At 36.8% G+C, this 13,073-nt stretch overlaps 1 protein-coding gene across 1 annotated transcript; it reads right to left on the reverse strand.

Moving 5' to 3' along the window:
• Positions 1–238: 238 nt before the first annotated feature.
• Positions 239–6,965, reverse strand: LOC131307531 (flavonol synthase/flavanone 3-hydroxylase-like). Its single transcript, XM_058334081.1, has 3 exons — positions 6,396–6,965; positions 822–1,149; positions 239–615 (listed from the first exon to the last, which is right to left on the reverse strand). Exons 1-3 carry the CDS (start codon positions 6,863–6,865, stop codon positions 403–405), a joined length of 1,011 nt encoding a protein of 336 aa, XP_058190064.1. The 5' UTR covers positions 6,866–6,965; the 3' UTR covers positions 239–402.
• Positions 6,966–13,073: the final 6,108 nt, after the last annotated feature.

Consider the following 13,073-nt stretch of genomic DNA (forward strand, 5'->3'; position numbering starts at 1 on the left):
ACTGTCTATCATATAATTATGTTTTCCATGTAAAAAAAAACACAATCGAGAATAGAAATTCGGCGTGGGACAAATAAACAACTCTGTATAAATTAATTTTAAAAACAATAAAACACGTCGATATTGTTCAATTTGCGCACGGCTCACACCACCTCGAAAACTAAGAATTTACTCCATACGTTAGTATTTTTTTAGACCAGATATGATCTAATCGTAAAAATATACTAACACATAAACAAAACAAATCCACACATCGCTTCATTTCTCAAACTAAAAAGTACATTTGACAAACTGCAAAACTGCTCTTATTCTAAGTACCACAACAGCAAGAAGTTTGGGCCAAAACACCATCAGTTCTAACACAAACAAGACGGCACTAATGCAAAAGTCAAGGGAGAGAGTTCACTGAGGAAGCTTGTTCAGCTTACAGTAAACATAGTCGTTGTATTTCTTGGTCTTGTACTTGGGTGGATTTTCGTCGTCGATGAGCTTTGGAATCGGCCCAAGTTCAAGCTCCGGTGGTGGTTCTAAGAACACTGGCCACGACATCCTCGTTGTCTCCTTGTTTACGGTTGATCTGTGCAGTACAGCCTTGTACTTTCCATTGCTTAGTATCTACAGGAAAAAAAAAAAAGAAATTGTCAACGTCTTGATTATAAGAATACTTTTCACCACTTAATATAACAAGGAACTTAAACCTTTAATCATTGGTTTTTTTCCTTAATCATTGAATTTTCTCTCTTCCTTAAAAATACTAACAGAAAATTGGGTTATTTCATGATGAGTTCAATTTGGTACAAACAAAATGTGAAAAGACATACCTCGATTTGGTCTCCGATATGGACAATAAGAGCATTAGGGATATACTTGACATCATACCAACGGTCATCCTTGAAGACTTGGAGTCCCGCGACTTCATTGGGCACAAGAATTGTAAGGGTGGACATGTCGGTGTGGGCCACCACTCCTAGGGCAAGGTCGGGGCGGGGGCATGGTGGGTAATAGTTGATCTTCATCATGTATATAATTTCATCGCCACCCACTGCGGCCTTCATCTCATGCCCTTCCAGCCCTATCCCTATTGATAACCATTTGAACAATTTATCCGCCACTGGCCGCAACTTCTCGATGTACGCCTCATTAGCTTCCCTATATTATCAAAACCATCGTGCTACATTTATACCCAATATTTTTAAACATAATTGTGGAATTTCTTTTGGTTTTAGTAAAGAAAATGTAGTATACCGACGATGAGAGTTTAATTCCGACGAAACTGCCGGTGGGACTATATGGATTGAATGGTGGGTTGGCAGCCAACCCAACTAAAAGATATAAGATAAGGCCTCATTTCCGAAAGGGAAATAAGTATTTATTTTTTAAGAAGACGATTTCAAACTCAAAAATTATGTGTTTACACAAATAATTTTTCGATCAATATAAATCTTATTTGACAGATCTTATTGTGACCTTTTATACGGTGTAAAAAAAATTAAAAATTTATTTTTCATTTATATTATTTTTTAGTCTGAAAATGTGAAATAAATACTTATTTTTTAAGAAGGTGTTCTGAAACGAGACCTAAGATTCTTCCCGGCCATTCCTATTTGAGTGGATTATAAGAGGTTGTTCCACTTTTTCAAAAAGTGGATTTTTGAAAAAGAAGGTAAATTTCAAGGTCAAAAATAATGTATTTACGTAAATAATTTTCTTATCAATATGGATCTTATTTGATAGATCTTATTAATTGAGATCTTTTAAACGGTACAAAAAAATTGAAAAATTATTTTTTATTTTCGTTATATTTGAGTTTGAAATTGTATTTTTTTAAAAAAAAAAAGATTTTTGGAGAAAGCAGAACGGGGCCTAACTCCATTAAATCTTTGCGCATCACTAAAGCGCACAAGTATTTTTTCACGAAGTCTTATTGTGCACGCACATGCACTTTTCATCTCTCTGGCTCTGCCCCCACGCGCCCACTCGCACCTACCTCTCTCTCTCTCTCTCCCTCTCCCTCTCTGTCTCACCCTTTATATTTTAAAGGTTAAAAATCTTATAATCTAGAATATAACTTTTTTTGTACACATAATTTTTATAAAAATTATATTTATGAAATCTAATCGTAGAGATCTAAACTAAATTTCTAATTAATAGTTCATTTAACAATTAACAGTATTAAAATTTATAACTACACAGTCTAAATGCACAATTCGCAGTCTAAATTAACAATTAATAGTCTAAAGGAACAATAACCAATTTTCAATTCGCAATTAACAATGTAATTTTACGAGCAACAATGTAATTTCTACCTAAATTAACAATTAATAGTGTCAAATTAACAATTAAACATGTAATTTCACAATTGATAGTGTTAAGTATATATATTTTTAAAAACCAAATATGTACAACAAAAATTTTAACCCTACTCTTCCCATGTTCGGAGAGAGAGAGATCAGAGAGAGGGGAGTGTTTGGTCAATGCTGCTTTAATGGTGAATTAAGTTATCCTACGAAATGAGGCAAAGGATATTTTCTAGGCATCTTCCAATGCCAGACCAACCAAATCCAAACAGTAGAATACATACTATAAAATCAGAGAGAGAGAGAAAGAGAGAGAGAGAGAGAGAGAGAGAGAGAGAATGTGACGACTGAGTGAGTGGGTTTTAAATGCGGCAGGGGACCAACGGGTGGGAGAAATTTTTTGAGAAGGACCTATTGAAACATGAGCGGATCATAAAAATAAAAACCTAGTGAAAAGTGAAATTTTATCCCCTTTTTTTGTCCGTTGTCCTGTTCTCATTGAATAAAAAATTAATTATAATTTTTAATTGATAATACTATTTATATACTCTATGGATCTGGTTTTATAAATCTTAATGAGCTCCATTAAACGATGTTTTCAAATTCACTTGAAAAATTATACTAGATTGCAAGATAATAATTCACAAAATTAGATTCATCAATCATTTAAATTTTACCTTTAGGAACAATTTCGGGGTCCATGGAATTAATACGGTTCATTTAACCTGGACGGCTACTTACTAACAAAGAAAGTTCGACCAAAACTTTGACAATATCCCGTTGATGTAATTAATTTTCGGCATGTAATCATCGCGTCAGACCTAGAAACGAACAAACCCAACAACCGACGGGGAGCTATTAGTATGATTTTTTCTTCCACTAAGACACTACACGCCTTTTATAGAATTGGTTAAAATACTTAAAATTGCGGAGAAAACTGGAATTGGTTTTCATTTATAGAAATATAAGAAAAATTAGAAATTAATTGAACTATGGAACCACTATTCACTGAATAAAACATTATATATTTATATACCATGTACTTTTGGTGTACCAAAATTATATGAATAAGGTTTTTTTTTATAAAGTCACTGGATTACAACAAGCAAAACTAGGAAAAGTCCGTAATCAAAAAATAATAATAATAAACGTAGGCGAAATACAACTCGTAAAATGGAAATTTTAATTATAGAAATGAGTTGTGATATTAGAAGTTTATGCTAAATAATATAGGCAATAAATGAATACTGAATAGGATGGTAGATTGAATAGATTATTAATAATTAAAAAAATTAGTTGGTTATATAAAACTATCGTGTATACTTGGTGTATTTAAATTAAATGAGATATATAATTATACGGTTTGGATCGGTTTCAAACCGAAACCATTAACGTAAATCCACGGACCAATCCATTTAATGCGGTTTCTAATTTTCTTAAACCTGAACCAAACCATCCTACTAAAAAACCAAACCAAATCATTCGGTTTGGATTAGTTTGGACTGAATTCGCGATTTGACAAATTTTTTCTCACCCCCAACCACCCTACGAAATGCTCGTGATGTAATCTTCATGATTTTAGCTAGGGAACTATTTTTAGATTTACCCACTTTACCACAATTACTCAACTTTCAATAACAAAAATAGGCCTAATAAGCCAAAATTTTCGTAAACTTTTAGAGAATTATCGCTTAAATCATGACAAGCAGAATCTAAAACGTAAAATATTATTTCAAACGCGCTTTCAACCTACTTGAAGGCTCCGACGAGTCCAATCCTTACTACTTTTTTTTAAAGTTGAATAACAAGTGAATGAAAACGACCATCCATCATGATTGGTTAAAATTGTTGAAGACTACAACCATAACCATTTATACACATATGAACATATTCACACACTCACGAGATGTGAGCAATCTACACATAGCGTATGTAGGGCTCACACACTTTTTTTTTTACAACCGAGGACCAACCCTGCAGTCAGGTCACTATTGAACCCGACTGCACAATCTATCGGGGGACACTAATACAACAACCTACCGCCTTGGCCCCTCACTTATATCATGGTTTCTCTCCAAGGGATATCGAGTCCTGCTATGTTGCAAGCGCAAATTCGCCCTTACCATGTTGACAACTCATGAGTAGTATAAAGCTCACACACATTGTGAGTGTGTATACAATATTTGTGTGCACAAATATGTGGTTGTAAATTTCAATTTTTTAAAAAGCTACGATCATTTCATAGATTGGAACTGATTACTTTAAATGTATTCCTTTTACAGTACTATTAAAGGATACTAGAACCCAAAATATTTTTTTCTGTTAATTTTACATTTTGTAGTGCAAGAAAAATTATCATGTGCAGAGTATCATTTTTTTATTTTTTTATCGCTAGAGAAATTCTATTTAGCAAAAAAAAAATAATAATCATCATCAACTCATCTGAAAATTTAAGTTATTTGCAAAAGAGGTAACTTTAATGTTTATGTATCCTCCACAAGTCTGTCAAGTGTTGTCAGACTCATTATGTTCGAATACAAAATTTATTGCGAACCCATTATGTTTTCTAGAGGGGAAACTTCTGGACGGGGAATCACCCAGACAGCTTTAGGTATTAGATTATCAACCAAGAACTCATCAATGAATTATTTACTACACTTTCTTTATCCTGCACCCTCGATCGCAACCAAAACACTCCCTCAAGCACCAAACAGATTTGGACCGTCCAAAACACATTTAGACGGTCAAGGTGCATGCTCGGCATCACGTGATCCGTGCCCACCCGAAATTGAAAATTTTCTCTCAAAACATTGGAAATGTTTTTGGGTGTAAATAGAGTAGTGGACATGGAATATTCGGTGGCGCATCTAAGCCGTCAAAACTTGTTGTGAACGGCCAAGATCCAAACATTCTATCTCTATCTTTCCTTCTCGGATCCTCGCTATCTACAAAAACGTTTGGACGGCGCAGACACGCTTTTGGCACTTCATGTCCCATTCTCTGCTTGCACCCAAAAAAACCTTTCCAAAAATTGACAATCCGACTAATTATTTTTATTCCGCTTTTCGTTCCACGTTATTGTGCCTCTATTTTTTTTTGAAATGTTCCAAAATGTTGCGCTTATTTCAAAACTTTTCATTTTTGAACAACCATATTACCCCTTATTTCTCCCTTCCAATTTCAAATTTTGAATTTAGAGTCCTGCTACACACACAGCAAATCCATGCACAGATTTCATTGTGGGCCCTACTATGGGTCCCACACATATCATATGAGCAATTTATTAAATGTAAAATATTTTTTCAAGAGTTCCCGTAAAAAATAAACTCAATCCAATACCTATAAGTACTTCATCCAATTATCTAATTTTTCATTCCGATTTTCGGATAATGAAAAGTTATATAGTTTGATCAAATACCTATAGATATCGGATTAAACTTATTTTTAACTAAGACCCTTGAAAAATATTTTACGTTTAATGAATGACTCGGATGATTTGTGTGAAACCCGTGGTGAGTCCTACAACTAAATCTGTGCACACTCTGTGCACAGATCTGCTGTGTGTGTAGACTATCTGTTGAATTTAATTTGAACAGAAAGTTGAGAAAATTAAAGAAATGCCAAGAAAATTGACAAAAAAATTCTTAAGTTTACAAAGGAGCAAAACGGTAAAATTGACCAAAAGTTATAATTATAACTTTTTTTTAAATGACATAAAAATCAAAATAGGCATAACAAATTAAAACGGAAGAAGTACATTGAAATTTTAATTTTAAACTGGCAAAGGGTGACAAAAGAGTAGTACTTTTTTGGAATAGTTACAAATTAAATAACCAGTTTGCGTTAAGATTTTATACACACCTCCACGTCTCGACACTGTAAAGTCAAAACAAAAAGTCTGTTTACACAGACAAACGTAGTCGCAGATCCTTAAATTAACAATAAATATTTATGGGGTGCTCCACGCGGTGCTCTGGCTCCAGTCATGGGCGAAGAGAGAGCACTGCCACATGGTGTTTTATCGCCAGAGAGAGAGAGAGAGCGCGAACTGTCACGTGGTGTTGTATGCAAAAGATGGAAGAATGCATCGGTACGTACCTGTAAGAAGGAGGGTTGTTGGGCCAAAACTTGTAGTTAATGGCAGAGGGAGGCCAAACCTTGTGAAACAAATGGTCAACCCACCCTTTCTTCCCTTCCACTTCCTTCTGCAACTTAGTCCCGTACCCTTCCACGCTCTTGGCATCCACGGGCCTGGCGTACACCTCCTTCTCCGCCTGCGGCAGCTCGAAGAACTCCCTCCCGGATCTCTGTAGGTTCCGTATCACCTCGTTCGGTATCCCGTGGTTCACCACCTGGAACAACCCCCACTCCCCGCCCGCCGCGGCCACCGCCGCCACTCCCTCGTCCTCGGTGTCGCCGCCGAGGAGGTCGATGACCGGCACCTCCAGCACCTTCCCCCGCACGGTGGTGATCGCGGGTTGCTCATTCTCCGACCGGACGTACTCGGCCGGGATCGTGTCCATAAATTTGGACAGTGTAGCTACGGCTTGGACTCTCTCCACCTCCATCACTCCTTTTTCCCCTCTCTCTCTCTCTCTCTCTCTCTCTCTCTCTCTCCTATTTAGGAAAATGAAGGGTTCTCTTGGGTATTGTAAAGCATATTTAGTGCATGAATATATATAGACGTAAAATGCTTGGGTTGGTTGGGTTGTATTAACAAACTTTTTAACACGGGGATGTTGTGATGGGAGGTGAGTTAAGAGAGGGGGGTTTGTCTTGTAGTATCCTTTCGGCTGTTTGTGAGTGTTTTTAGTGAGTTGTGTTTGGTTTGTGTTTTGAAAAAAATTTTGAAAAATAATAAGGATAATAATTGGAGAGAGATAGAGAAAGAAATGTTAAAAGTAAAAGAAATTTAAGAGAAATTTTTTGAAAAATTCTTTTCAAATAGCAAAGAAAACAAGTTTCAAACTCTATTTTGAAAAAGCCTTATTTAAATTTAAACCTTTAAAAACACAGATAGCTATAATATACGTTCTATACATCTTGTAGTGCGAGATTTCCCGAGGAGAGAGAGAGAGAGAGAGGTGTAATTAATTCGGTTGACGTGGTGGAATATGTTACAAAGGCTTATACTCCAGTTACTGTAATTCGGTTGACGTGGTGGATTTTGTTACGCAGAATAGCTCATACCAACTTCATCCGGTCGCGTCAGCTGTCAAAAAAAAAATATTTTATATATTTATTTTCAGCCGGTCATGCTTTTCTTCTTCAGAAAGTCTACAGTTCCCGATCGGGAAATTCCAATCGGAATCCCGACGCCCCGCCGGGCACGCTCCGGCCATCGGACGGCTGATTCGAGCCGTCCAAAAATTTTATAAAAAAAAAGCTGAGTGGGCCCACGCGAGAATAAACGGCATCTGACGTGTGTAAATGGCCGATCCAAGCACTCCATTTTTGGTTGATCCAAACACTTCATTTTTGGCCGATCCAAACACAAAAATGGAGTGCTTGGATCGGCCACTTACGCATATCGGATACCGTTTATTCTCGCGATGGCCCACTCGATTTTTTTTTATAGAATTTTTAGATGGCTCGGATCAGCCGTCCGGTGGCCGGAGCATTCCCAGCGGGGCGTCGGGATTCCAATCGGGAAGTGTAGACTTGCTGTTTTCTTCTTTCTCGTTGGCGGTTTTGTTTGAGTGGTGCTACAGTTCCCGACGGGAGGATTCCCGATTGGAATCCCGACGCCCCTCCGGGCGCACTCCGGCCACCAGACGGCTGATCCGAGCCGTCCAAAATTTTTTTTAAAAAAAAACGAGTGGGTCAACGTGAGAATAAATGGCATCCGACATGTCTAAATGGCCGATCCAAGCACTCCATTTTTGGCTGATCCAAACACTCCATTTTTGGCCGATCAAAACACAAAAATGGATTGTTTGGATCGGCCATCTACACAAGTCGGATGCTATTTATTCCCGCGTGAGCCCACCAGGATTTTTTTTTAAGAATTTTTGGACGGCTCGGATAGGCCGTCCGGTGGCCGAAATGTGCCCGGCGGAGCGTCGGAATTTTCGGTCGGGATTTTTGGTCGAGAAGCTTAGACTTTCTGGTAAAACGTTTTATCTTTCCGTGTCAATGTAGAGGTCGGAGTGCTGTAGGACACGCCGCACTATACGTGTAGTGTGGGTGATTAATTCTGCTGTTTATTTCAACAATGGATAGAATGGTGTATTGCGACTAGTGCACTACAGCGTTTTCAATATCGTGTAGGGGATAACAAGCACTGAAATATTCGAAGTGCAAGTAAACTAATCCAAATACACGAATTTAAAAAAATCAAAGAACCTTGTGGCCCTCTCCATTTCCACCCCTCCATGTGGGGCTCGGAGTTGAGTGGGTCCCAAAAAATATAAGAAAATATTCATAAATTTTAAAATATTTTTTTATTGGGTTCTGTAAAAAATTAGATCAGTCGCATAGCAGTAGTTATGTTTTTAGAATTCGTAGAGGCAAAATTGAGCAGTTATGTAGTTTCGCTCTACAAATTCAGAAAACATACCTACCGATAAGCGATTAAGTTGATTTTTTACAAGGCCCATAAAAAGAATATTTTAAAATCTATGAGTATTTTTTTTTTGTTTTACTATTTTTGTGAGCTCCAAAGCGAGCCTCACATAGCACGGTGGAAAAGAGGGGTGAAAATGGAGGGGCGAACGTAGCACAGCTGTTCTTTTTCTATAAAAACTACCAACTGTAGCTAGATAAGATATCTGTAATTGTTTTGGTTTAGATAAAAAAGACCACCGACGAGAGTATACAGTAGTGGTCTCAAAGACACTTGTTTTTTTTTAATCCAATTTACCACAACTACGAAATATGATCACTTCTCGTTGTCGGCAATTACTCCCTCCATCCCTTATTTGGAGTTTAGTATTTTATTTTAAGCTGTTTCTTAATAAATGTTTATTTTGTAAAGTTAGTGGGTAAAAATTGGTACATTGTCTATTTTGTCCTTAAAAGTATATTTTATTTTGAAAAGTTAGTAAATAAAAAGTGTAATGATGATGAGTAATTAGAAAAAGTGTAGAAAAAAATTGATGTAAAAGGCATAATGATGATGTCTTTTTAATAAATTGAAATTACAAAATAAGACACTTAAAAATGGACGGATGGAGTAACACAAATTAAGTGGGTGAGGAATATACAAATAGCAGATTCTGCATATGGCAATGAAAATATGCTCTAAATCTCTATTTCGAGAGAAGATTTTGTAATTTAATTTTTTATTTCTTTTTTTTTTTGTATTTTATGGATAATTTTGAAAGGACCCGACGTCATTTTTAGATATTTGGTTTCCAGATTTACTTTTGAATCTAGAGACCTTCATTTCCATTTTGGAGACCAAAATCTCTAAAAATAACTATTGGCCCTCCAAATTTTTTCAAAAAGTACAAAAAGTTGTGTTAGGATTGTCATACACACACGCACGAATTACGAGTATAAAATAATAAAGAAATCAACATAAAAATATACGTTGTTTTTCAAAATTGGGTACGTCCAAAGGAGCAAGAGCGACTGCTGTTCTTATTATCACAGTACAAATCGGATTTACAACATAGAGTTTGGTTGGAGTCGTAAGCAAATTCTTCTACAATGACAAACACACTCACATTCACCCGAAGAGTGTGGGACCCACAAATAAAACTACACTTTGCACTTTAGTGTTACTTTGCCCCTTCCACTTCTAATTTCACTTGTTAAGCCCTCACATTTTCGATCAAGTACCAATGCCACCCTGCTGTAAGAATATGTTAGTTTCTGTTATATAAAAATTTCAATTTAGTAGTGTTAGATTAAAATAGTTTCGCAATCAAGAGTGTGTCCATATTTTTTTTGTGTAAGAGTAAACAATTTATTTTTTAATTGTTATTAATATTTTTTGTTACAGTAATCATCAACTTTTTTTGGGGTACAGGAATGACCATAAAAAAATGAACTATGCAATTTTTGTGGTACAGCTTCAATTGTCAAAAACTCAGCATGCTAACCTATAGGTTCTCAACTGGCATGCTAATCACGTAACTCAAAAGGTTAATTTCGGATTTTTACAGTAGTTGGTCAGCATTATCTTTGTAAACCATTTCTATCTTCACTTGTTTCCCGATGTGGGACAACAACTTGGGGGATTGGGTTTTTACAATTCCCCCCACCTTATGATGTGACGTCCTCGTTGCATTGGCCCAACAACTTTCTCCTTGTGGTAATAGAGTGACACTTCAATCTGTACAACACATCAATGTGCTCATACCAGATTTAGCCCATCAATGTATTCATAGCAGATTCAAGAAGCTGCCTCCCATCATGTAGACTAGAATTGTGCTCTAATATCTACTGTAACGATTCGCACCAGCTGATCTGCTAATTATTCGCCTAATCACACGGCTCAAAACGTTAATCTTGAGTTATACGGTAACTAGTCAGCGTTATCTTATAAACCATTTCTATCTGCACTTGTTTCCCGACGTGGGACAACAACTTGGGGGAATGGGTTCTCACATTATATTTGTATGCTAATTAATAAATACTAACTGGACACATTTTTTTACCTTTTTGTGCAAAAGAAATCGTTTAAAAAGGCATCCATTCCAAACTGACATTCACACGGACCTGGGGGGCTGCTGTCCCTTCGAGGGACAGCAGCGTGCTGTCCTGGCCGAGGGGGTCCCGCTCCGATCTCGCTCCAACGATCGGAAACGTTCACTTCGTAGAGCTCGTCGAGTTGATTATATAAGCAAAAAATCAGTTTGATCGGATATCTTTAAGTTTCTGATCGGAACACATATAACTTTTCAATAATGGGTTCTATTAGATTTGATTCAGTGTTTCGGATCCATTCTTTTCAAGAAGAAAAGGTTTCAATGAGGCACTTAATGATATCTGATCGAGCTAACTTTTTACTTACTTGTTCAACTCGACTAGCTCTACAAAGTGAACGTTTTTTATCGTTGGAACGAGACCCGAGCGGAGCCCCCTCGGCCGGGACAGCAGCGCCCCCCAGTCCCATTCACACACCTCAAAGATAGAAGATTTTACAGTAAGAAATAAATAAAATAATTTGGTCAACTATTGTATTTTGTATCCTTCTTCTATACATATGTGGAATGATTTTCAATATGTTGTGCGCGGTTAAGATTCTATTTAAAGGAATGGTTTCTCCAATGATAGTATACAATGTTTTTTTATTTTTATTTTTTCATTCAAACTTACAGTCCAATTCAAAGAAAAAACAAACAAAACAAAACGGAATATATCAATTTGAGTAAAAGTCTAAATCTTGAATATTTTATTAAAAAAGGGTTAAAAGTCATAACTTCTTAGTCTTTCGATTCCTCTTGTTGAGATACACCAACAATTCACAAAAATTTAACGCAAAATTAACAAATAAAAAAATTGAATAAGGACAAAGCAAAATTAGGCCTTAGAACTGTCCTCTCTTAATTTAGGACCTTTCATTGATTTCGTGGAATATAATTAAGTACTACTCAATTACCAAGGCCTAGCTTTGTAATTTCTATATGGCATCATATCCATGTTCCAATGTGATTTGATTTAAGGTGTCTCTCCCTAACGAGAAATTATCACATGCCACCTGCGATTCAAACAGAAGTGCATAATTGGTGTATGGTAGGCCATTTTATATTTTGAGTCGCAAAAATCTCAAATCACCACAAAATCAATTCTTCTTCTTTTTTCAAATGGTAGGAGATTTAATTTCATTCATATGAAAACGCATACAACCAAAGACTATCTCAACAAGAAACAATGACAGAAGATCCAGATTACAAACGTATAAATCCAGAACCTCACAGCAGCAACCTCCTAGACGAAAACAAGCCGACATAGAGGATGGCCGACAAACCTTCGCAGCCACGATGGACATAGGAAGCAAGCAACAAATGGATCCCAGGAACCACAGAACGAAACCCCATCAAAACCTGCAGAAACATTATTAGGTCCCCGATTTCGGGAGATCAGAATCTGAGGTAGGAAAATCTGAACTGGGGGAGACCCAACTAGGAGGAAACACAGAAAGATTCTAAAATAGAACCCAAAAACTGAAAACACAAAACCTAAAACCTAACCCTAACCCTAACCCTAACCATCTGCTACTGCCGTCGTCGCAAGACAAACTTTCAGTCGCCGCCACCCCAAAAAAAATCATTGTCTGCTGCTACCCATCACCATCTTCAGACCGTTCTCCTCCATACTGTCTGACATGCAAGATTTGCAAACTGGAACACAAGCGGGAGGGGATTAAAAACCATTTGAGGACACTAGACTTGTCGTTCATGACCATGGGAATAGCAATTGTGGACATGGTACCGAGATAGGTGAAGAAGACCTGGAATTTGTACGGCAATGGAAATAGTAGATGGACTGAGAGGGGGGGGGGGGGGGGGGGGGCCGAGGGGGGGGGCGCTACCCCTCCCCCACAAAATCACATAATTGAAGCCTAAAAAATCTTTATATATATTGGGCCACAAAAAAATCGTAAATAACACTATAAAATTCATCACATTGAGCCGTCTTTTTTAATTATGTGCCATCTTTTTTATTGCTAAATTCATAAATAACACCATAAAAATTCATAGACATGCAACACCACATAATTTCGTTAAAGTAACTGCAAAATTTCATAAAATAAACCACCACAAAATTCATATCTCCATCCTAAAAAATTCATAAAATGAGCCATAAAATTTGTAAAGGGTGTAC

Source organism: Rhododendron vialii, chromosome 11a (assembly GCF_030253575.1).
Source record: "Rhododendron vialii isolate Sample 1 chromosome 11a, ASM3025357v1".
In the NCBI taxonomy this organism is placed as follows: domain Eukaryota; kingdom Viridiplantae; phylum Streptophyta; class Magnoliopsida; order Ericales; family Ericaceae; genus Rhododendron; species Rhododendron vialii.

Excerpts from the sequence above, each read along its gene's own strand:
- LOC131307531 (XM_058334081.1), bottom strand. The coding sequence starts at position 6,865 with ATGGAGGTGGAGAGAGTCCAAGCCGTAGCTACACTGTCCAAATTTATG. Across the intron at positions 1,150-6,395 it reads AACAACCCTCCTTCTTACAG|GGAAGCTAATGAGGCGTACA; the intron begins GTACGTACCGAT and ends TTGATAATATAG. Across the intron at positions 616-821 it reads ATATCGGAGACCAAATCGAG|ATACTAAGCAATGGAAAGTA; the intron begins GTATGTCTTTTC and ends TTTTTCCTGTAG.